This window comes from Telopea speciosissima, chromosome 10 (genome assembly GCF_018873765.1).
Source record: "Telopea speciosissima isolate NSW1024214 ecotype Mountain lineage chromosome 10, Tspe_v1, whole genome shotgun sequence".
Lineage (NCBI taxonomy): Eukaryota > Viridiplantae > Streptophyta > Magnoliopsida > Proteales > Proteaceae > Telopea > Telopea speciosissima.
The window spans coordinates 14,678,003-14,705,137 of NC_057925.1; the positions used below are offsets into that span (position 1 = coordinate 14,678,003).

Genomic DNA, 27,135 nt, shown 5'->3' on the forward strand with positions numbered 1-27,135 from the left:
AGAGTTACAAAAGAATCCTCAAGGATTTGAGAACAGTCACAAGAATTGCATGTATAGGAAGGAATTGCTTGCTACGGCTCCCCCTCCTCCCCTTGTGGAAGATGTTTAATTTGAACAAGAAATCCCAAGGGAGGTTGGGGGGGGGGGGGGGGAAATGATGTACACATTGTTGGTAGTACATTCCCTCTCACACACTCTCTCCGCCTGATCACACGGATCATTCAAATTGAGAGGCACTCTCTTATGTGCTGTTATTGGCTTGGCATGGGAGACGCTGATACATGCGAGTGCGTCATAGATCCCTCTCCTTTTTTTTTTTATATATATACATACATACATACGTACATATTTTTTTCGCTAAAAGAATTTACATACATACATACATACATACATACATACATACATATATGTATGTATATTATATTACATTAGTCATTTAGTATATGTATTTTGATATTATTTCATATTTTTGTTGTATTTCTTTTTTTATTTTTTATGCTTAAATTCTTATTCATTTAATACATACACCCACGGTGAATGTATAATCCCTTGCCAATGGGTTTTCGTGTCTTGGGATGGGAATCGAGAATTGTGGAGAGGGCATTATCGATTTCGTATAGTAAGGTGTGGAGTAATAATGACCCAAATAAACCCTACTCCACTAGTGGAGGAAAACTTTCTCATTTATATTATATGCACATTCAACTTTCTTTCTCCAACGTCCAAACCAACATGTACCCAGTGAGGCTGTAAGAGGATTAGTCATTGCTGCAGTCAATAAATTGAGTAATGTAATTATTTAGGGTGTTTAATCATAGTTAGTTAAAACACTTATAAAATGTGTGTAATACAATTGTATCATATTATGTTATTTTATATGGTAATTGAATCAAAAGATATAGGAAATTGTGTGTGTTCTATATGGCATCATATGGAATGCATGTAAAATACATATCTCTTCTTTCAATTGAGAAAAAAAAATAACCATATTAGAACTAAATAAAATAAAATATATATGTAGTGCAATGCACTCATCATGGACCCATAGCCGGCCAATCAGCATGCGTGTGTGATAGACAACCAAACCAAAAGATTTATGGGGTTCCAATTTGAGATTAAAACCACAGAGCAAAAAGAACTTACAAAACATGTTGAAGAAATTTGAATAAAAGTTAGGGTAAGGAAATGGTGAATGGCTCTAAAACTTGAGCAAGCCAAACTATTGATCTCAGGTTGACACTGAGACAGGGTGAATCAATGTTCTTCAAAATTCTTCAAAAATCATTCCTAAATTTCAACCCTGCGTTGACGTTGATGAAGAAGACTTCAAGCAAACCTGATTGGTTGGGATAATCTCGTAATTACCAATCCCACAATACATATGCACGTCCACCTCGCAACCACTGTGTGGCTAGGTCTACCAGACAGTGCACCCTACTCTGCAGATCAAACACATTCCAATATATACAATGAAAAGTAAAGTAGACAAGACACCAAATTTATGTGGTTCGGCCAATCTACCTATTTCCACGGAGCAAATATCCTACCTAGGGTTTCGTATATTGCTCAATACACTACTCAAATTTTTTACTACAACAACAGCCTAGAAACTCCAATCCCTGCTTCAATCTGAGGTGTAACTCAGACAATGATAACAACCCCAAACTTTAGACAAACCCCATCTTGCTAGATTCACAATATAAAATAATAAAATCAAATTTCAAGCTCTTTCCCCAATACATGAACATGCTAGGGTTTTTCAACAAATATAAAACCCTAGATCACAAACCAAGACTTGTAGAATAAGGAATACCTCTATCCTGTGCATTTCAAAGATCAATCTGCAGAGGGGGATCTCAGAGAATCGAATCACGCATCCCAATGTTCTTTGTAGCTTCACAAATAGGACTTTAGTGGTTTTTCTTCCATATCTCATTTGACCTTTGTTTTCTATTTCTGAAATTGCTTGAAATGAATTCCTCTAAAAAAATACGCAACTTAAAAAAAAAAATCGTCGAAAAAGCCTTTGAAACGAGGGAGATATGGCTAGTTAAAGTTTGGCTGTCAAAACCCTGATCCATGGGGGTATTTGAACTTTTTCAGGAGTGAAAAGGGGGTTTTATGCAATAATCGAAAGAGCGCTAATTAAGTGAGGTGATAATGCACCAAGGACTGTTGCACGCGACCGATTAGATCACGAGCGCAAGCATCTCTTCCGCCAAGATCTGTGCTCTTAAGCACACCTTCACAGAAACACTTAAAATAGAATATTCTCATCTGTGCCGTCCATAACTGTTACGGTATGTGCTTGAAACATTGAAACTCGGTCCTCCCAGCCAACCAGAGCTCACGAAACAGAATCTTTCTCATAAAACACTCATTTCATACCCAAATCGACCCAAACAAATTGGAAAATGACCTCTATAACCACAAAAAAAGTTATTACATAAACCTGTTTCAGAAATAAACAATAGAATACTCCTCAAATTCTTTCAAAGTCATTTTTAACCCTTTCTCAATTTGCCCCATTTTAGCACAACAACACAAAAAACTCTATAACTTCCTCATTTGACATCGAAATGACGTGGAACCAATTCCTTTGTAACCACGATTTGACGAACTACATTTCTTGTGAAGAGTGATTCGCCTAGTTCTGCTATTAAGACTTCAAAAAATAGTTTCAAAGTGGACCCCACTGCATGATCCTATGAAATCACAACTTTTGATGTATGGGGCCTTCACATGTTGCTTTGGGTTTTTTTCCAAACACTACTTGGGAACCCAATATACTTCCAAAAGTCAGCCTCCATGCTCGGATGTTGTTACCCTAGCAAATGACCAAACTGCCCTTGGTACTATGTAGAAGCCTATTTGACCGTTCCAAATCTACCAAATCACCATTAGCTATTGCCACAACATCAATATGACAAAATAATTAAGTTGCCAAGAATGACAACAACACTCCATTTGAACAATACAAACCTTCATAATAAAGCAAAGTCAATGTTTTGAATCTTAAAAATAGAAAATAAAATCTGGTCCACTTTAATAGCCATCTCTAACCAATAAGTTTCTCTACATGTATATACATTTGCCCTTAGTTTTTTCAAACCTAGATGTTTAAAATCTGTATTTATTGCTTTAAATTAGACTTTTCTTCTTGAAGTTGTTTGTTCTCTTTGGCACAAACTTTTTCTTGTCTTTCTTGTCTTTGCTTTCCAAGAGTCCTCATCCTCTGAGTCATACACTTTACCTTTCTTTGGACATTTAGAGGAAAAGTGTCCAATACCTCCACAATTGAAGCATTTCAAGGAAAGTTTTCCCTTGTACTTTCCTCATTTTTCTTGAATTTCCTATCCATGTAAGCTTTCATCATCTGAATCCTCAAATTCACTTGTCTTCTTTAATTTTTAATTTTTTTGAATGTCTTAAAAGATGCTTCCTTCTCTTTGGGCTTGGGCTTGACCACCCTCATCTCATATGCAGTCAAAGTTCCATGTAGTTCATCTAAGCTCATGGAGTTCAAGTCCTTGGATTCTTCAATAGCTGATACCTTGGGGTTGTACAAGTTTTGGCAAAGATCTGATTATTCTTCACAACCGCTGCATTAATTCTTCACCTTTTGACCCAATCCTTTGATTGAGTTTATGATTTCATTTACACTTTTTTGGATTAAGAATGATCAATTTCTATTAAATCATTCCTTACTTGTATTGATACGAAAATGATATGATTTTTTGGGAGATCTTGTGATTGACAAAATTTAGAAAGAACCAAGTTACAAGTTGCCCAAAAATGGTTTAGGCAAATTTTAAAGAGGGAGATTTATTTAATCACCATCTCTCTCTCTCTCTCTCTCTCTCTCTCTCTGAGTGTTGGGTGCGCTAGGGTTTTGGGATTTGGAGTCCCATACTGGTGATACTCATGATTGTTATCATACGCCGAATTGAAGATTCAAGGAGTTGCATTCTTCAATCCCTATCGCTGCTCAAGCGAGAAAGAACTATTATCTGGAGGAGGAACTTCGATTGCAGTTCTAAGGTTACCTAACGTTTCTCATTTCAATTTGTTATGGTTTTCTCAAATTTGAATGCAAAGTTGTAATACCCAATCCGAATCCATTGCGCAATCGTGTTCGATTTCTTCAGTCTTCCCCCTCTCCCTCTCTTATACTCTTGAGTGATGGTGATATTAGTGTTTTGTGAAAACCCTTAGTGCTACTGGAGGTCTGGGGTTGTCGGGAATGCATCATTACGTGGGTGAGAAGACTTAACTACGAAAGGGCTAAGATCACGTGGAGGCCTTGCATTTGTGGGGTTGCAAGTAACCACTACACCCTCTCTTGGTGTTTAAATTTTTGAATGGCCTCCCCCGAACAATAAGACGATCGTTCGTATTTGCTGCCTAATACGCCCCCCACCCCATGTTCTTCCTCCCAACCCACTGCCCCATCCCCATCCTCAGGAACCCCGCCCCACCCCATGTTCTTCCTCCCAATCTTCAATTGGATCTTCATCTTCTACACAAGCAAATAGGGGACCAAATTTTAATGGATGTTAGATATATCTAAACTCGTTTTTCTTATTTGTCTATTGTTGCTGCCAATCCTATATGTTCCATTTTCGGTTAATAATACATATTTCTTCTTTTGCATAGGCTAAATCATCCTTCTTCGTATAGCTTTGGTGTGAGTTAGTTTGGAGATCATACGAGGCATGCTATTTCAATTCTTGGTCCTGGCTGAAGATTTAGGACTATTTGGATAGGTCCAAAATAGGGTCAATATGTGCTCTAGTGTCTCTGGGATTACGTAAGCCAATAACTATTTTGAGTAGTAAGCCTATACCAATGAAGGAAATTTTCGTCAGACCTAATTTTCCTTAAATTAGTTTTTGGATTTCCACCTCAACGAAAAATTAGATATGAAAAAGGCTTATGATAGGCTTGAGTGGGGCTTTATAGAGCCAATGCTCCTAAAACTAGGATTCCATTGGCGTTGGGTGAAGATGGTTATGGCCTGTCTCATTACTGTTTCTTATGGTATTCTTGTTAATGTTACATCACGTGGTTATATTAAACCCTCACGAGGTGTGAGACAAGGCTGCCTTTTATAGCCAACACTTTTTCTTCTTTTCTCTCATGCATTAAGTTGTCTTCTTATGCAATCCATGGTGTAAAGGTCCGAAATTGGGCAATACCTATCTCTCATTTATTGTTTGCAGATGACAGTTCTCTTTTCGGAATGTAAATTGGAAGAGTTATGCACTTTGAGAGATTGACTATCTACCTATTGTAGGGCATCAGGGCAAGCCATCAATTTATAAAAGTCATACTTGACTTTCTCCCCTAATACACACACTAAATAGAAGATGTGGTTTTCCTATATACTACACATTCCATATGATGATGGACCGAAAAAATAACTTGAGCTACCTGTTGATTTTGGTTTGTCTAAATCTTTACTCTTTCAAGATATTACCACCAAAGTGGATAACAAGCTTCAAGGATAGAAGTCAAAGCTTCTCTCTCATGTTGGTAAGCAGGTTTTGTTGAGGTCAGTTGTTTTTTCTATGTCTAATTATGCTAGCATGCATTCCAATCTACCGGCATCCTATCATAAGCATTTGAGGCAGATAGCAGCAACTTTCTTTTGGGGTGAGAAAAATGGGAAACCAATAATGCATTGGATTTCTTGGGATAGCTTATGCCAATCAAAGGAGGCGGGTGAATTGGGTTTTCGTGATCCTTCTATACATAATAGTGCTCTCTTATCCAAGATTGCTTGGCGTTTATGGTCCAATGAGAATGGTTTACTTGCCCGTTTCTTAATTATCCAGTTATTACCCGCATTGTTCCTTATTAAATGCAAAGGAGGGTAATATTCCAAGTTGGGGCTGGAGAAGTATCTTAGAAGGGATCAAGGTGCTGAACCAAGGCTTATGTTGGCTATTGGAGATGGGCATTCAGTAGACATTTGGACAGATCAATGGGTATCTTCCATTAAAGCCTATAAGGTACTTACACAAAGCCCTGATTTTTGCCCCTTTCAGTTGAGTGATCTTATCGACAAAGAGAATATGAAGTGGAATATGGATCTGCTAAACAGTTTATTTTGTCCTTTAAACGTATTTAATATATTACAGATCCAACTTCCTTTATTTCCTAACCCTGATAAGCTTGAATGGATGGTTTCAAAGAATGGGTGTTTTTTAGTGAAAAGTGCATATCACATGGTCTCTTCATAAAAATCTGATGATAGGGTCTTGGCTGCATCCACTTCTCACACTCACTCTTGGACAAATATTTCATCTAGTGTTTGGAAGAAAATTTGGTATTCAAGAATTTTATAGAAGATTCAACGCTAATTGTGGAGATCTTGTGCTTCTGCCTTCTGGTGTTGCCACAGCTAATGCCTTGCGGCATCAAAATGTCCAAATTGATAACAAGTGCCATCATTGTGGTAATGTGGAGACAATCTCTCATATTCTAGTTGGTTGTCCTTTTGCACGGACAATATGGTTTGAAAGTTCGTTGGGGCATATTTTGTCATCATGTGATGATCCCACTTTGTCCCAATGGATTCAAGCATGGGATTCCATAGCATCTCCAGATAAGGTGACCAAACGGGAAGTGGTTTCTTATTGTACCTTCATATGTTGGATATTATGGAAGACCCATAATGATGTTGTCTTTGGACAACGTAGATGGACTCCTCAAGATGTTTTCCAGTCTTCTCTCTTGGGTGTTAGAGAATTTATGAAATCCCAAACTACCTCTCAAACACAACAGGTTTTAGAATCTGTCGCTTCGGCAGAATTGATGTCTTGAAGTGCGCCATGTCTAGGCTAGGTGAGAACCAATTATGATGCATTATTGCCTTTAAATGGGTCTGCAGGTGGTATTGGAATAATCTGCCTAGACTGTACTGGTCGTCCTCTCCATGTGGTGTCGATTCCAATGTACTTTGGTGTTATTGCTTTGGGTGAGGCTTTGGCAATTCGACATTCTCTACTTGAGGCTGTTTCTACAGAATCGGATAACAATAGTATAATCTTATACTTGCAAGGAGGACTGCATTCTTCACCACTCTCTTTGTGTACTATTTTGGAGGATGATATACATCTATCTTCTTATTTTGAAACTTGTACTTTCTGTTTTGTTCCATGGGAGATTAACAGTTGTGTTGACTCCCTGGCAAGAAAGGCCCTATCGGTAATGTGCACGATGGTGTTGCCTATTTCCAATCCATGTTTATTGGATTTATGTGTCCTACAGCCATGAGCTTTCACATTATCTAAATAAAATGCTTTTAACCCCCCCCTCCAAAAAAAAAAAAAAACTTGGATGTATAATTAGAGCTAAAACTTAGGGCCTTGATGCTATGAAGATCTGTCCTAGAAAATCACCTTTTTTATGATAGTTTTTTTTCCCTGCCGATTTGAGTCAATTCCTATAAAATATATGGGTCGGTGTTCTTTGTGGGGGGAGCGTGACCCCTACATGTGCACGGGGCCAATGAGAGTGCGTTGGCATCATGGGGTGGGATTTCCACCTTTCATGGGATCGTGGCAGTCATTTAGCCTCCTTTGTGTCTGGGCATGAGTGGTACACTCCCTCACAGAGAGCTTTCTTCTAAAAAATATTTTCGATTGTATCATTCAAGACTTTATTGCCCAAATAACATCAAAGTGGTTCTTAAGTCATCAAATGGCAGTCTAATACATCAGTAAACATGGATAGATATATTTTTGAGCTCAAGTTCATACCATTATGTATATATTAAGTGTACCTCCTCTAGTAAATGGCAATTTGGCCATTAATTAAATCTTGAAGAGCAAATCAAGTGTTGATTTCCTCTAGTTAGACCTGTTATAATTTAATTCTGTTTCTTTGTCATTCTAACCCAGAGGCGGGTTCTGAAGACACCTGCAGCAAGACCCATGATCCGTAATCTTCGATTGGATCGGCCGAGACCAATACCAATCCACTTGTACGGTAATAGAAATTGATTTTTTTATTATAAAGTAGGGGTAAATGCATCCAAATCATCCCAACTCTAGGCAATACCAAGACTGATCCAATACACCAATACCAAGATTACGAACCATGGTAGGACTAGAGAACACTCGCTCTGATACCATGTAAATATCCAACCCAAAGCTCGAACTATTGGAAAAAAAGACTCACATGTATATGAGGGGAGAAAAGGTCTCAGGGGTAACCAATCTAAAACTATTCTCCCAATAGCCACTACTTTATTTGGCCACTTGTTAACAAGAGAAGAGATATATATATATATATACTTGTGCTTATTCAGTAATTATATAGAAGAACATAAAAGTGCACAATTTAAGCATGAAAGATTAGATAGAGCAGACCATGGAGTTAAAAAACAAAAACAAAAAACCAAGGGGTGTGAAGATTATTAGGTGGAGGATGCAAATTCATGGTGGTCATCCTGATGAGGCAGAACTGAAGGTCCAGATCCATTAATACAACCAACCAAACACTTTATTAAAGTAACCCCACAATTCACCAAACATGGCATAATGTCAACTTCTTTTGTTCCTACACATTTTGAAACGCAGGTAATAGCCGATAACTGACAACAAATGCATGTGGCTGCGTCCCCAACCGGCGTACTTTGGCTCTCAACGTTAAACATTAAACTTGTCAAAAGTAGTAACATCACAAGAACACAATTAAGGCTCCTCTTCAATTGCTTATCCATGATAGTAATAGCTAATTGTGTGTGCTTGTCTTTTTTTAACTTTAATGTAGGGAGAGGGAAGAAAAGGGAATGGGAAAGGTTTTTATAAAGAGAGATAGAGAAGAATCCTTGAGGATTTGAGAATAGTCACAAGAATTGCATGTATAGGAAGGAATTGTTTGCTACGGCTCCAACTCCTCCTCCTCCTCCTCCTCTTCACACAATGTGCAAGATGTTTATTTTGAACAAGATATCTCTCTATGGGAGGTGACCATAGACCATAAATGCAACACCTCTAAAATGGTGGATAAAACAATTTAGCCCTAAGGGTTTTCAAAGTTGTGAGCTAGTCTTCACCATAGTAAATTCAATGTGTAGAATATGGATTTGTCTAGGAAAAAAAAAATCATAGGGAAAATGATATACACATTGTTGGGTAGTACACGTCACTTACACACTCTCTCCTCTTGACCATGTAGATCCTCTTGTAAAAGAATTGAGGAATTCTCTCCCGTGCGCCCATTGGCTTGACATGGGAGATGTCAATACAAGTGGGTGGCATGTAGAATAGAGAATTCTTGCCCATAGGTTTTTGGGATCTTTGTCCCCTCCAGTTCCCCCGTTGCCTGCAATAAGAGGGGGCGCAATGACCACCCTACCCCTACTCAAACACTCCGCCCGGGTGGGATCCACCTGCCTCTATTACTGACATTGGAGAACTACGCCGGGCAGGGAACTAGAGGAGATAATTTTCCTGGGGTTCTGTGTCTTGGGATGGGTATTTGGAACAATGATGGTATTATTGACTTCGTACACTTAGGGGGCAAAGTAATATTGACCCTAAATGGGTGGATGAAACCTAGTCAACGTCTTAACCAACATGTACCCAATGAAGCTATAAGAAAATTCATCATTGTTGCTAGATAAGAAGCGTATACATACTGGGAATAATGATCAATATGTTTAATTCAAACAAAACTCGTATGGAAGGGGCACAAAGCATGGACCTTCAGTTCACAGTTTTGGCAATTGAGCTCCTCTCCAAGGAGCCCAGCACACCCAGGGAACATCCAGCCATTGGGCTGGGCCGCACACATCTCTATGCATGCACTGAGATGTGTGCGGCACAGCCCAATCCTTGGATGCCCCCTAGGTACTTCTTGGGCGCTGAGCTCCCTGGAGAGGAGCCAAATCCTAGTTTTGGTACATAACCAAAACCCTAAACCCCTTAAAAAGATAATCCAAAGCTACGTTTCTTTCTATGTGTGTGCACACTATATAGAGAGAGCGAGAGAGAGGTGCCTGCCATTCGCTTATTTTTTAGAACTAGTAAGAGGACCAACTTGAAAGAGGGCCTAAAATGATTCCCATAATGTCCTACCCAACTCAATTTAAGTGAGCTAAATGTACTCTTTAAGAAAAAAGTAATTATGGTCATTGTCTTTTGTTTTTACTATTAAAGAAAAATGGGTTGTGATATGCCCATTGTAAGAACATATCGTCACAGCCCCTATTTTTTGGCCATAAAACTAAAAAAGATTTACTAATATCACACATCCTTTGTTTTTTAATAGTCCTTGTTATTTAAACAATTGAACTTTTCAAACAATTTTAAAACCATTAAAATAAAGGTATACCCAATGCACGAGGCTCCCGCCATCGAGGGGTCTAGGGAGGGTCATAATGTATACAATCTTACCCATGTTTTCGCAAAGAGACTAATTCCAAACTCGAATCTGTGACCACTTGATCATAATGGAGCAACCTTTACTGCGGCACCATACCCGCCCTCAAAACCATTAAAATGGCTATTTAAAATCAAATGAATTTGAAACTTTTTTTGTTGTTAATAAACAATTGAATTTGAAATTTAACACATGATTAAATGAAAATAGAGAAAAACATATGCATGTTCAAAGCTACAATGTGGCAATTACTAGTAATAATAGTGGGTGTTGGGGGAGAGAATTCTTACATGCCCAAATATAGGAACCCTATACTTTCCAGATATTTCCCATGAAATATTTTCCAATGATTTAACAAAAGCCCAAGGGTTACCAGTCTTCCACAGCCCTTAGTCAGTTTTCAACATGGTAAATTTGGGTACTAATATGAATTCCATGCGTACATATAGAAGGATGCCTTTCCTTAACGGCCTGTGCAAATGTATTTTGACTACTCTATTATATAGGAAAAGGTTGGGCACACCACCGGTGTACCATAAGCTAGCGCCCTTTGTTTCTATCTCTCTCTCTCTCCCCCCTTTGAAATGAACCCCCTGCTCTTCCTGTATCTGCTCCGTCCCATGCCCCCTTTAGTGCTGCCCACTAGCTTACCTCACACAGGTGGTGTGACTATTCAAGGGGGAAAAGTGGGTAGGACTGAAGGGGGTTCAAATTATGCCCAGACCCCCTTTGGACTAGAGGGGAAGAAAAAAGCCATCATGCACACTATAACAAGTAAAGGGGAGGAGACACAGGAAAAAAATTTGCTGCTACCTGGGCTTGCAGCCAAAGAAATGGAGTAATTCACTTCCTCTTTGGGTTCACAAATATCCTCATAGGTTTTAATATTTTCAAAAATACATTTTTAGATTCCATTTCTTTGGCTGTGAACCGGGTAGCAGCAAAATTTCGTTCGGAGACATAGCTCCCTAAGAAGATGTAGTACACCATTATTCATCAACCAATAAGTCTCAACATGATGCCATCAAGGTCAAAGCAAATCAAGAGAGCCATAGCAGGCAAACATATCAGATGTAGCAAAATGGAACAAAACCTACTATGTTCATATTCATACATTGACAGCATAACTGAAGTCCAAACAAGACTGAACTCTGGTTCTGCACTTCTCGGTTCCTTGCCTTTTTCTTCTGTTTTGCATGCTTTATAAAAACCGAGTACTAAGATTGGGGTGTAGCTTACAATGTTCCCTTTAATGTGTTGCCAATTTCTTGAGGTGATGAAAAGTGCGCTGTTTAATCCACTGTCGATCGTATGGAAGGTAAGCCTGAATGGAATGATCATAGCTGCAACCCAGAATGAAACAACAGAAACATCAGTACCGTCTTCTACGCTTCCTCAACTATGGCCAAGAACTAGCAAGATAATGATACCGTATGCACACGGTGGATGTAACCAACATGAAAAGTATAGAATACCTCCAACCCCTTCCCCCAACCCCCACCATGCAAAGATAAAATAAGAACAGTTGGCCAGAAGGAGAAGTCAACTCAAAGTGGTTAGCATCCCCTTCAAAACCTAATTCACTGCAATTGTAATCAAATTGTTGTTACAGGGCATTTCTCAAATCCCATCGTAGGTTGTCCCCATCCTGCATCTGGCACCACTGTCTGGCTGTTTAATTGATATAAGTCATAAAACTGTAGCTTAGATCCTATACTTTAACCTTATGCTTCTTGACAGAAGAGAGATGCCTAAAGGGTGGTAACAGATACAACAAATGAGGAAAATTAGAACTCATTGAGTTAGTGAGACATACACTAGTGCACTCAAGTCTGCAAGGCCATCAATGAAATTGTAGAGATCTGCAATATCATAAGTGATGTTCCCAGTGGCTGGGTAGAGATCCTTAAGCTTTCTTTCATATAATGCACAAATACCTATCCATGAAACGATAAATGTAAGAGTGATTATCATCAATACATTTAATGGATGTTTGAAATTGCCAAGCTAGTCATACAACATAATCCAACAATTGAATACTTAGGAGATTTAATTGAGAAAAAGTGATCGAGATACAGTTTCAAAGGTTACGCTCCCATGGAGCATGTACTATCTTTTCTTGCATAGTTTTAGTATTAAATCCCCAACTGTACATCCTCCAGGCAGTGTTTGGATGGTTTCACTTTACCCTGTCGGGCAACTGAACACAGCAAAGAATACAAGAGCTTTCCTTTTCGGAGTACTTTCAAATTTGATCCCTCTAACCATGTCCACTGATCTCCAAGAGTGAATATCCAACATCAAGACAATCAGACTCCTAGATTGTTACTTGAGAAGCAAAATTATTGCAACAGTTGGAAGATTTGGTCACTCCAACAGGACTAAAGAAAGTGATGGATAAGGAAACATGCCTTTCAGCCCTGCTAGAACTAAATAATACACCATGTGGTTCCAGATTGCCTGAAAGTTACAATTGAAATCAAATTATTCAAGTGGAACAAAAATTTAAGGGATCATATCGGGCTTGGCTGATACAGTTTATATTTTCCATATCATGGAAGGGAAAAACAGGGAGATCGGTGGTATTGAATGGTATTGTTTTGATTCTATCCTAGGTGGTCCTCAGTTAACTTGGCAAATATGGCCGACACAATTCTGATCCCTAAATCCATGAGCACAAGGCACAGCTTCTTATAGTTCCTTCACTCTCATTTGAGTAAAGTCAGTCACTGCATGTTTTTCGTTAAAAAAAATTATGAATAATGCATTACTAAGATATATCCCTTGGAAGCTGTCATGAAGGTCTATAGATGTTAAAATCCATTTCCAGTGGTAACAACGACAGATGGGAGATAGTACTGGAAATTAAAGGGCGTACCCAGTGCACAAGGCTCCCCCCACTGCGGGGTCTGGGGAGGGTCATAATGTACGCAGCCTTACCCCTGCTTCGCAGAGAGGCTGTTTCCAGACTCGAACCCATGACCACTTGGTCATAATGGAGCAACCTAGATAGTACTGGAAATTAGAGTATGAAAATACCCTACTTTTGGGCTCAACACATGCTACTCACAAAAGCAGGAATAGCACAAAATGATGCAAATTCAAGTTCTAAGATGAAATAGCCTGCCCGTAATCAACCAAATGTAGTCTTTGCTTGACTGCTCGTCAGGTTTGGTCCGAGTACAGGCTATGCTATCCCTTTTGCCATCAATTATTTGACTTCTTTTAAGGGCAAAAAAGCGTACGCCCAAGTGCAAGCTTCTTGCAAGACACAGGTGACCTTACTCTTGAGTGAAATGAATACCGCTAATGACCAGACAATTATCTACTTTTGGAACATCTAACCATATCTTCTGAAATCTAAAGGTAGCCACAGCCAAGAGCTAGATCGGAAATTATGAAATATATAGAACTACCAAAAGCCTTTCTATCCATGAGGACTAAAAGTTGACACTTAAGATGAAGATGAATTGAGTTTGCAATAGTTCTGCTAGATTGGAAAATATGAAATATATGGAGCTGTCAAGAGCCTTCTATCTCCATGAGAACTTAAGATGGAGACGAATTGAAGCATCAATTCATTCATGAACCAATTGATAAACATAAAATACTTATATGGGTACTAACACCATGGATGCCACAGCCACATACAATGCTATGATAAAGTAGCGCAGAGTTGACATAAGCAAAAATATGCTACTTATGTTGGCACAGCATGAGCAGTCTGTTGCATCATCCAAAGTGTTGGTACTCGGCCTATTGACAAGAACACCTTCTACAATGGCTTGAATTAACTACATCATCCCTCAACTATAGAAAACAATAACAGTAAACAGCAATAAAACGGCAGATCAGATTGCCAGGCAGGGAGTTGGTAGGCCATGGTAGTGGGTATTTCCTCTTTTGTACTCTCAGAGCTGAGTGGATTATTATTACTCATTAAGACGCCACACATCATAGATATGTTCGAAAGATTGGTGTGACGGAAGTTAAAAAAGCCTTAAGAAAGATGAAAGTAGGCAAGACGCCAAGACCGGATGAGATACCAATAGAAGTGTGGAAGGCCCTAGGAGTATGTGGGTAAGGTTGATTAACCAAGTTATTTAACAAGATTTTGATCACAAGGAAAATGCCTGATGATTGGAGAAGAAGCTTTGTGGTTCCGGTCTACAAAAATAAGGGTGATGTCTAAAGCTGCAACAACTACAGAAGCATAAAACTGATGAGTCATACAATGAAACTTTGGGATAAGGTTTTTGAAGCCCGACTGAGAAGAGAGACTCATATCTCGAAGAATCAATTTGGTTTTATGCCAGGTAGATCCACAACAGAAGCTATCTACCTATTAAGGAGGCTCATGGAACGATATAGAGCTAGCAGGAAGAATCTCCATATGGTCTTTATAGACTTGGAGAAACCCTATGACAAAGTACCTAGAGATTTAATCCAATATGTTCTTGCGAAAAGAGGGGTGTCGAGTAAGCATATAGATGTAATTAGAGATATGTCTGAAGGTGTGGTGACTAGTGTGAGATCTGTAGGGGGCCAGGGCAAGGAATTCCCAATTACGGTTGGGTTGCATCAAGGATCAGCCCTAAGCCCTTATTTGTTTGCACTTATCATGGATGAATTAACAAAGAGCATCTAGGATGAGGTACCGTGGTGTATGCTCTTCGTTGATGATATCGTTTTGGTGGATGAGACAAAAGCAGGGATTAACACTAAGCTAGAGTTGTGGAGATCGACCTTGGAATCAAGAGGCTTTAAGATTAGTAGATCAAAGACGGAGTATGTGATGTGTAACTTTAGTCACACTGTGATGGATGATGACATGGTGCAAATTGGGGAGCGAGAGATAACGCCAAGTGACTATTTCAGATATCTGGGGTCTATCATACACAAAGAAGGTGACATTGATGATGATGTTTCACAAAGAATTAAAGTAGGATGGATGAAGTGGAGAGCGGCGTCCGGAGTCCTGTGTGACCGACACATTCCTTTAAAGCTTAAAGGAAAGTTCTTTAGGACTGTTGTCTGCCCGGCTATGATGTATGGGGCGGAATGTTGGGCAATTAAGAAGTGCCATATAGCGAAGCTATGTGTTGCGGAGATGAGAATGTTAAGATGGATGTGCGGCAAAACTAGGAGGGATAAAGTGAGGAACGAACGTATTAGAGTGGATGTGGGAGTTGCCCCGATCAGCGACAAGCTCCGAGAATGTCGATGGAGGTGGTTTGGCCATGTACAATGGAGACTTGGGGATGCCCCAGTAAGGAGAAGTGATCTGATGCCAATTGAGGGAGCTAAAAGAGCTAGGGACAGGCCTAAAATGACCATAGGTGAGGTTGTGAAGAATGACATGCATAGTCTGGGCCTTGTACCGAGTATGACCTCAGATAGAGCCTATTGTAGGGCAAGGATCCACGTTATCGACACCATGGAGCTGAGATTTTCCTCAATTACTGGGCTATCCTCTTTCCTCTGACTAACATCTTTTACTTTCCATTACTTACTTAGCTTATCCAATTTCTTTTAAGTTTCTCTTACTTTCCTTTGCCTTTATGAGGACCTCAGTTTTTCCTACTTTGTTTTTGAAAGGCTCCATGTAGCCGACCCCATTTAGTTGGGATAAGGCTGGGTTGTTATTGTTGTTGTAGTATTAATGTATTGTATTTATCCGGTTGTGTATGCCACTATTATGTGTGAACTGTGCTTTGAACTTTCTATTTCTGTCTAATAAAATCACCATTGTTGCCTATCAAAACAATAACAGCAACCAGCAAGGCATTCCATCCCTAGAAGATGATTATCAGTAAACATGGATACACATCAAGAAATAGCAGAAAATACCATCAATTGCTTGACTTATGGATTCATAATCCATAAACGTTCTAGTTGCCCGGTTCTGAGAAGTCTGCATCAGAATAATTGTATGCCTGTTCGCCTGCACATGACAAGAAAACATAATTGCTTGGTACATCAGGAAACTACAATTAATTAAGGAATTGGAGATTAATTATTGCCATTCAACTAGAAAGGTTTTGGCCTGGATACATTTCAAGTCATTCAGGTATTCAACACTAAGGATACTGTGATAATGGTCACAATACTTCCATCTTCACTGGTCTTATCCTAAAAGGGAACTTAGAAATATATCATGGGACAGAATTTGGAGAAAAAATTCTGTGCAGTTGTCCAACCAGTGTCACTCCCCGCAATGGGTTAGAAAATATTTAATGATATTCCAGTCCCAAAGTTTTAAGTTAAAAATAAAGTGGCAGGCAAAAATATAGCCGATTGATGTCAGCCATAGGGCTCAAGTCACAGGATCACTGTTAGAATTATTTCATATGATTATTTATTCTTAGATAACAATTAATTTGGGACAACAACTTCATCAAATCCTCTTTTAGATTATTACTTTACAATTGTTTTCAACAACATAATCTTAGCTTAGCAGTTACATGATGGGTAGGTTTGAGTTAAGGAAATAGTTTGTGAATCCTAGGTTGACGCTGAGAGGGAGGTTGGATCAGTGTCTTCAAAAAACTTTTTCGCAAACCACTCAAATAACCACAAACACTAACGTAGTCCTTCGAGCAAAACCTGAATGGCCGGGGTAGTCCTAAGTTTACCAATCCCACACACAAGCGTATGCACGTTTGCCTCGCTACCACAGTGTGGCCAGGTCTACCAGACAGTGCACACCAACTCTGCAAACCAAACACACTACAATCTATGCAATGGAAAGTGAAGCAAACACAAGACACCAAGTTTACGTGTTTCGGCCAAATTGCCTACATCCACGGCAATACCCTACCCAGGGTTTCGTATATTGCTCAATGTACTCAATGTTTTTTTACTACAATAACAGCCTAGGAACTCCAATCCCTACTTCACTCTGAGCTGCAAGTCAGACAAGGGTAACAACCCCAAACCCTAGACAAGCCCCAACTTGCTAGGTTCACAATATAAATTTGAAAATTAAATCACTCCCATTACATCAACAATATAGGGTCGCACAACTCAACAAACCCTAGAAAAAAATAAAAAGGATTTTTCAGTTGTGGAATACCTCTGCCCGTGTATTCCCGCTGTTGACCACTTGCTTGATGTGCACTTGCAACCTTGAACGCGCTCAAACAATGGATCCAATCTTCTCAAACATGAAAAACCTTCAACACCATGAAACAAGGGTTTTTCATCTCTGAAATACCTTTCCTTGGGTATTCTCACATTCCATTGTGCATCTGATGCATTGTCAGTACGACGCATGCATCCTCATGTGTATGTGAATCGAGAAAACCTCTTTTATGCAAAACTGTGTTCTACATAAGTTTTTCACATTTTTTATTCTTCCGGAAGATAGGTCTCGTCGCTGTGAACGAGCAACCCTTCACCGCTAGCAAACGGAGTTAAAACGGGTGAGATATCCCAATTTCAATGAAACCCTACAATCCGGGGGCATTTTGGTAATTACAGAGGTGATTTTGTGATGTGTCTCTCTTCACTAGCGGCGGCATGTGTTACTGCGTCACGAACCTGAGCGGCTCACACGAGTTGTTGGATCAACCTTCTAATCAGCGGGTTCAAATCTGATCATTAGATCAGAGTCTTTCGATCAACTGGGATCGGGCTTGCTCTTATCCAAGGAAATGCAATCTCAGCTCCAGCTACTGTGTATCCGCTTTACACCATAGCGGGAGCACATGGGTGCATGGTGGACTTCAATAATATTCGCCCGATCGGGATTTGTTGACATGGCGCGATCTCAGCCACCCGAACTCTCATTATATGTATGACAAAAATACCTTACCTGGATCCTCCTGGACTACTAGAGAGCTCGAAACGGAATTTGATTTATCACGGTTCACGAGATTTTACCTCAAATTTAGAGATTTTACTAAAGATAGAAAATGCTCAAAGCATTGGGAGCCACTGGAATACACATTTATTTTCAGGAAAACCCTCCTGTAGCTACCATAAACACGCCCACGTTCTCCCAATTTGCTCTGTTTCTGCAGAGTCACACAGGAATCGTCATAACTTCTCCTTCTGATATCTAAACAACCTGAAACCAATTGCATTGAAACCAAGACTCAATGAACTAAGTTTCATGTGGAACAACAACAACAAAAAACTAAGCCTTATCCCAACTTAATGGGGTCGGCTACATGGATCCAAACAAAACAAAGTAGGGAAAACAAAGTTCTAACCAAAAAGGGAAAGAGGGATGGGGAAAAAGATGGGAAATGAAAAAGAAAAAGACAAATGAAAGATGTGAAATAAATAGAAAAAAGAAAGATGAAGGATGAAAGAAAGTAAGAGGAAAGAGGCGGCACAACCCTGCACGTCAGGAGATTCTCATCTAAATGGGGTCTGCGACATGGATCCTTGCCCTCCAATAGGCTCTGTCCAAGGTCATACTTGGTACAAGACCTAGACTATGCATGTCCTTCCTCACCACTTCTCCTATGGTCATTTTAGGTCTACCCCTAGCTCTTTTAGCTCCTTCAATCGGAATCATATCACTACTACTTACTGGGGCGTCCCCAGGCCTCCTTCATGTGGAACACTTTGCTCAAATCTGCCATTAAGCCTTCCGAAATTGGCTTTGAACACACTGTCAGTGCGTGAACCTATGAAATTGCAACTTTTTCAGTATGGGGCCTTCACCTGCTACTTCGGCCTCCTGCCAAACACTTTATAAACATGTAATAAGCCTGTCAAAGCTTCCAAAAGCTATCAACTCTGCATGGAAACTTCTATAACACTGTCAAACCTTGTTCGTACCAAAATTGTTTTGTCTGCTCCACAAACTCACTGTCTATCATTGTAGGAGCAGCCACATCACCTGTATATCATCTGAACACATAAAAAATGCCACAAATCACCTCACACAAGTTGCCAACAATGACAACCTATGATCCAGTTGCCCAACATAGTTATACTCCAAGTCAAAATTTTGATTTTATTTTCAACATTAGTTCCCCAAAGAGTCCGTTTAAAGTTAAAAGGATTCCAGTAAATTGCACCACTTGGAATGTTGAGTTTGTTTGAAAATTCAAAACTCAAACTGCTTTGAAATGAAGAGGCTTTGGTTAGCAAAGGGGTTTAGTTTCCCATCCTTCTTTGTCTATATGAGGCATACTTGTCAAGGCCATGCCTAGGTCACAAAGCAACTTGGGATGCGATCAGTTGATCGCCTTAAGTGTCAAGGAACCCAGAACAGACCAAAGGATAAAAGGGGTAAAAAGGGAAATAATGGGGAGGAATAAAGGGTAAGAAGAAGAAAAAGGAAAGCTGGTTAAAAAGCAGATGCCTCACCGGCACCATGAGAACTATGATAGGAAGTTTCGTGAAGAAAAAACTAAGGTTTTCCTCGCACTCCCTACTGATGAAGATTCATCACCAAATAGGGATTGTTTGCTTAGGAATAAGTCTAGGGTTGGGTTATATACATGTTGGTCCTTTGATCCCATGGGTTTTCTATGTAAAATGCCACTTTTATGGGCCTAAAATATGGGTAATTAGGTTGCATACGGGATTCCTTAGTTTTATTTTTATCTCATTAGTAGTCATGTGATCACTTAAGTTATCATGTGACTTGGTTAAGTGGTCATGTGACTATTTAAGTTGAGCTGGATTAGGATTCTATAAGTCCAGCCATGTTTTGAGTCTATTTCCTTTGTTATTTCACTTTCCAAGTAAGTTTAGGTTACCTAATAGATTAAGGATTGGATTAGGCCTTTCCTTTTTAGTGTAGGAGTCTATTTTTGAGTCTTTTATATAAGGTTGTAAGAGGGGGCAAACATTGAACACGAATTTTGACATTAATGAAAAGCTTTTGTTGTTCTTCTCCATTGAAGACTTTTGTCTTGTGTTTGATCAAGGCTGGTGGGATCAGTGTTTGATCCGATTGACACCTTGCGATGGGAAGCCCAGGTGGTTCATTGGTAGGATTGGTGTTTGATCCAACCGACACTCTGCGGTATGAAGCCCGAGCGGTTCCCCTCAAGTTCTACTTTCAAGTTTTTATCCAAGACTCAATTTTTATTCAAGTTCTTCCATCAACAAGTTGCTGCCAATAACATTCTGCCATTACAAATCCTGGTTGATTGGCTCCTAGTTGGTCCTTTACCAATTTAGGACTACATTACCTACAGTATTATGAAAACAAAAAAGTGCCCAAAAGACAAAATTAAAGGCCGTCTCATTTAAAACAAGGTTTCACTCGGAAGAAAGTCATTTGGAAGGACATCTAAATGTTCTTAAATCACTTTGAAGATCTCTCTAACCTTTTTGTCTTTTCGTGGTGTCCTTGGTTGAATCCAGTTGCGTAACTGAGAAAACAAGGTCCAGAAGATCTTTTTCCTTAACATGGTGTTCTTGGTTGAATGCAGTCACATAACTGAAAATTGATTTCGTGGAGTTATGCTTTCTCGTCATATATCATGTATTGGTGCAATCCGGGTCAGGTTAACCCTTATTGGATTGCTTGAGGAAACACTTAAGTCCAAAGTTAAGTGGCAAAACAGTAAAAAAATCATTGTTTACATAGGGGTGGCAATTCTGTAAATAAGTTGAAGTCCATAAGGAAGTGGCAGAATTGTAATTTATTAGAACTCCAAAATATAGGCAAACGAATATATCATGCTACTAGTAAAAAGGGTAAACTAGGAATTAGAAGTAGGAAGGAGGGCAATAGGGGAAACAAGGGTTTAAATAATCAGAATAACAAAATCATGAAAAGGAACTATCATCCCTTACCTCCAGCCGAGACCTAGAGTGGAAACCCAGCTCTCTCTAGAAGGCAGCAATCGATCCAGGCTCTTAAGAGGAGTTTATTCACACCCAACACTACTGATTCCACCCAAGGTAAAGGATTAACAGACAAGGAATCAGAAGTAGGAAGGAGGGCAATAGGGGAAACAAGGGGGTTTAAATAATCAGAATAACAAAATCGTGAAAAGGAACTATCATCCCTTACCTCCAGCCGAGACCTATAGCGGAAACCAAGCAAGCCTTCAAATAACCCAGCTCTCCCTAGAAGGCAGCAATCTATACAGGCTCTTAAGAGGAGTTTATTCACACCCAACACTACTGATTCCACCCAAGGTATAGGATTAACAGATAAGGAATCAGCTGCAAAGATGTTCTGAAAATACTGCTGGCGGTAGGAAGATGAACAGGCCCCTGTGTCGATTTACAGCTCATAACAGGACCTATTTTTTATTTAAATCTTCTAGGGCTTGAATCTCACAAAGGTTTTACACCCTTGTCCCAATCTTGAGAGAGGATAGATAAGAGATAGGAGGCTTCGAACCTACTCTGTTGCTGGTTTACCCAGTGACATAAGAGGGTACGAAAAAAGGAAAAAAGAAGAAGAAGAAAAAAGGGAGGAAGGAGAAGTAGTGGTCAACCAACTCGACCAGCAAGCACACAAACATTAACACAGGTAAGGCTGCTACCAAACTCAAAATTCCATCCAAATCTTAATCTAATTCTCTCTACCGTATTACATGCTTATGAAGAAAACTCCATTACATCAAAATAGAAACCCAACAAAAAAAAGGAAACTATTCCAGGAAATATATCAAATATGGAAGTACCAAAAGAAGTCCTACGTAATCTACCCATCCAAATAAAATAAAACAAAATAAAAGATTGCACCCTATATCAACTACCAACCCCCTTTAGACCAGAAAACTGGTTTAGGACCAATCCTTGGTTTGGGTTTCCAAAGTGGCTCATGTTTGTCCAACCAAGCAAGAGCAACTGCATCAACAGATATTCGCCCAGCCCTGATTGTATTCACAGTTTTCACTGAAGGAGTGACTACTTAAGACTACGTCACGAACGAGACATTAGAACAAAGGAGGCCCACCTTGCAGTACATGCCCTGTAAATAAGCTAAAAAGTATAAGGACAAGACATCACTGCCTGGTCGCGTGGCCCCTGCACCAGCGTGGGGGCCAATGAGAGTGCGCACAGGAGCATCAACATGTAAGGGATTTTTGTTTCACAGGAAGCGGGACAGTAATTTTGTGTGTTCCTGTGTCTGGGCGCAAGGGTCACACAACCAGGCAGCGTTCTTTTTCCCAAATAAATAATTACATCAAAAAAAGACATGTGAAGCCCTAAATTTCAAGCTTCCAGGATTATTTTGGCCTCCATTATTTTCCAACATAAACAATATCATACAGCAAACCATTCTCCAATTTTGTTGACTATTGGAGATCTGAAAACATCAGGTTTCTAAATCCAGGCTATTACAGGTAATGAATGGCTGAACTCCACCCAAATACGCCTTTCTGAAGTGAATGGGATCAACTACATGGATCCTGTTCCGTCATTCAACTCTAATGGAAGGCCATACTAATTATCTATCGTAATCAATGCATTTTTTCTCACCACTTCTCCCAAAGTCATTTTAGGCCAGCCCCTTGATCTTTTTAGCTCCTCCAATCTTGCAGCTAAGTAAGGGGAAGCTAGGTAAAGAGAGAACTCAGTCTAGTCTGCTCTACGAGCATCCTATCCTCTCATTCTAGCTACCTTCTCAAACTTACAGCCAGGTAAGGTACGATCAGTTTGTTTTGTGGTCGTAGATAAGCTTTAGCCTTACAACCAGCTAACAGAACTGAACTACAGTTTGATTTATATGAGCCGACTACCAAATAAATCACAACACTCCTCCTTAATGGTGCATCCAGAGGTTTTTGTTGCACATGTTCATGCCACCTCAAATGAATTTCTCTCAACCTATCATATAAATATATATATATCAGAGCTACTGGTGAATAACCGCTAATGTGTTCATTCATCATTGCATCTATTATAGGCCCTAAAAGACTGAACCTAATTAAATGCAGAAACATGTTTGGCTGTCTAGAATTACAACCTTCATTCGACCAATAAGGGAATCACAGAAAAAAACAAGCCATTTGAGACACTCAAATCTAGAACCAGAGCACATTGCATTATATTAGTACCAAAAAACTGGGGGACTGACAGTTTGAAACATTCATGAAGGAGAAAAGCTAGCATTACATACCTGCATCACTATCATTTTTCCAGAAAAAAAGACTATGCATGGACTCGTTTGACATGTCAAAATAACAAGCTCTATATGATTACAACAACAACAACCATAACCTTATCCTAACTAAATGGGGTCGGCTATGTGGATCCAGTTATAATATCAAAAACTCCTAACCAGATTAGAGGGAGAAGAAGAAAGAGAGCACGCAAGTCCAAGAAGAGAAGAGGACCTGCAGTAGAACTTAATTAGTTCTCACGCAGGTCAGCAGCCTTTATATTAATAACAAAATCATAACAGAAAACGGACAGTAATGCCCCTACACTAAACAGAAATAATAAAAGACTGAAATAGCTACAGAAAAAGACCTATCTGCCCCTAGACACAAACTTCAACACTCCCCCTCAAGCTGGAGCATATATATCACCTATGCTCAGTTTGTTACAATAAGACCGAAAACTAGGGGCAAATAAAGATTAGGTAAACACATCAGCTAGCTGATCAGACGAAGCGACAAAAGGTGCCTCAATCAGTTTCTCCAAGACAGCGCTGCGAACAAAGTGACAATCCACCTCAATATGCTTTGTCCTCTCATAAAAGACTGGATTACCAGCAATATAGATGGCTGCCTGGTTGTCACAAAACATCTTCATTGGAGTTGGGACTGGAAACCCCATCTCAAGGAGAGATCTAATCCACATCAATTCTGTAAAAGTATGAGCCATAGCCCTGTACTCTGCTTCAGCACAGGATCAAGCAACAATAGTCTGTTTCTTACTTTGCCACGTAACCAGATTTCCTCCAACAAACGTACAATACCCTGTGGTAGACCCACGATCGCTGGCAGAACCTGCCCAATCTGCATCAGAGTAGGCAACAAGCTCCATATGTCTATTGGGATGATAAATAAGCCCCTTCTCAAGAGCACCCTTCAAATACCGATGGACCCGAATAGCAGCATCCCAATGAGACTTACAAGGGGATTGCATGAACTGACTGAGAACTCCAACAGCATAAGATATATCATGTCTAGTGACAGTCAAGTATAATAGCTTTCCAACTAAACTTCTGTAGGAATGAACATCCTTTAGACACTCACCATCATCAGTACCAAATTTCAAATTGGGATCCATAGGAATATCTACTAGTTTTGCAGCAAGCATACCAGTTTCGGTCAAGAGATCTAACATATACTTTCTTTGGGACAGGTTGATCCCCTTTTTGCTTCTAATGACTTCAATCCCAAGAAAGTAGTGAAGTTGACCCAAGTCTTTAGTCTAAAAATGTTGTTGTAAGTAATTTTTCACCTCCCTGATCTCACTCTCATCATTTCCCAACACAATAATTCATCTACATAGACAACAAGAACTACAAATTTCTCTCCTTGGCGACGGACAAACACAAAATGGTCTGAGAAACACTGAGAGAAACCACAATCAGTCACAATGGAACTAAACTTCTCGAACCAAGCTCGAGGAGACTGTTTCAGCCCATTAATGGTCTTATGCAGCCTACATACACGTCCATAGTACTATATCTCGCGATATATCGGTATCTCGGGCCTACCGAGATATCCGAAATATCCGAGATATCGCGAAATATGACCGAAATATTGCATTTTTTCTGCAATATTTCGGGGGTCCATCTCGGGGGGGTATTTGGCCATATCTAGGCCTGAAACTTCATGGACAGCCTTATTTAAGCTTAACAAACACATTTAAACCATAAAATTGTAAAAATGTGAATTCAAATTGGTGTTTTGGGCTTGCACCCTTGATTGACATACGGTCGCCGACCCTAATGTATAAATAGTTAAATACATATAGATTAGGCATTTAATATTTAATAATAGTATTTAACTTCATCACATATCAAGTTAAAGCCAATACACATTGATGAGTACCATGATTCTCATAAACTCCATAATATTCAATAACTCGCTTAAAGCCTTAAAGGCAATACACTAAGTGTCAAAGTTAGTAAGTCACAAGACTCGTAACTCGCAAGTCACAACTCACAAGTTCATAGATCAATGAAATCACAACTTAAGTTACAAATTACAAGTGCTAAACTGCTAATAGTAGTTGTTGTGCCTCCCTGGATTAATCCCACTCATGCCTCGCTGGAGTCGACGTCCATTGCTCTCTGTTTGAAGGACATATGTGGACCACGGTATAGAATCGGAGAAGAAACGAGTGTAGTCATCCACAAGTGTCACGTAAATGGAATCATCAACATAATATAGGTAACCTATCCTAGGATATAAACTAGGGTTACCAATCGATCCAGTCCGTGAAGAAGATGATCCACTGTGATATGATGTTGGCGCCGGCGCAAGAGGCGATGGCATTGGCTGCATGCATGGCTGGTGAGGTTGGTAGCTAAGTCCGCTAGGGTATGCAAAGATGTTATCCACAAAAGATGATCCAGTATGTCCCTGGGGCTGGGACTGGTAGTCATAGTCCCCTACCCCACTAAACTGCCCATATGATGATGATCCATATCCATATCCACCGTAAGGTTGTGATGCACCATAATCCGATGCCAATGGAGTGGTACGTGCATCAAAAGATGGGGCACGCCAATGTCCAGTCGGTCCTCCCTCCCTATCACCCATACTCAAACCACCAACAGAGCTAGATAGGTTATCAATGTCCATGTGATCAGGTTGCAACTGTGTTTGTCGACCCCTACGCTTCCTATTGTATGTATGTAGGGGGCCTCTTGAGGGTGGGGGTGCGGGGGCACGTGCTCCGTGGTCTGTATCTTGTGTGGCATGATCAAACTGTGTCTCTCCAGTGAATCGGAGTGGCTCTACAGGTGCCGTATCCTGGGCCTCCTGCCCTACCACATAATGCTCTCGCATGCCGTCAATTTCTTCACTAGCATCACCAGCACCAGCATTACCACCACCAACATCACCATCACCACCACCAGCATCACCATTATCACCATCATCATCATTTGAGGACTTAGACCAGTCTTCATCATCAGCAACATTGCCACCAATGTGCTTGAACAATGGCTAGAGTGTTGGATGAGAGCTTGGAAGAGTGGAAGAATAGGCAAAAGACTGAAATTCCTTAGCAAATGCAGCTCTCGGTCAAAATATGGACCGAAATCTGCGAAATATTGTATTAAAGCCCCCCTTCACATGACACTTTAAGCCAAAATACCATATTTCGGCGAAATATCACGAGATTTTGAACCATGTACACGTCCACCATTCTCCCCCTGAGCAACATACCCGGGAGGTTGCTCCATATAGACCTCTTCGAGCAACTCACCATAAAGGAAGGCATTTTTAATGTCCATCTGGTATAAGGGCCAATCAAAATTCACAGCCATAGAAATAGTGAGGCGAACCGAGTTCAACCTAGCCACATGAGAGAAGGGCTCGAAATAATCAACACCATAGGTTTGGGTGTATTCCTTAGCAACCAAAAGAGCTTTAAGCCGCTCAACAAAACCATCAAAATGATACTTAATAGTATATACCCACCGACACTTGACCAGGTCTTTGCCAGGAGGTAAATCCACCACTCCCATGTATGCCGAATCATTAAGGCATCCATTTCCACATCCATGGCTTGCTTCCAAGCAGGGATAGCAAGAGCTTCAGTATGGGTGCGAGGAATGGTATAGGTAGACAGGGAAGTAGCAAGACTATGATGACACAATGGAAGATGAGACAAAGAAAC

The 27,135-nt window shown here is 39.9% G+C and overlaps 1 protein-coding gene across 2 annotated transcripts in view; it reads right to left on the reverse strand.

The window, feature by feature from the left end:
- Positions 1-11,411: 11,411 nt before the first annotated feature.
- Positions 11,412-27,135, reverse strand: part of LOC122642116 (enhancer of rudimentary homolog) — a 32,477-nt gene continuing 16,753 nt past the window's right edge. For both annotated transcript variants that reach the window (XM_043835533.1, XM_043835534.1), the window contains 3 exons: positions 16,246-16,339; positions 12,212-12,332; positions 11,412-11,738 (listed from right to left, as the gene is read on the reverse strand). In XM_043835533.1, the coding sequence (XP_043691468.1) occupies positions 11,645-11,738; positions 12,212-12,332; positions 16,246-16,339 (309 nt within the window). In that variant the 3' untranslated portion in view covers positions 11,412-11,644. The remainder of the gene's footprint in view (positions 11,739-12,211; positions 12,333-16,245; positions 16,340-27,135) is intronic.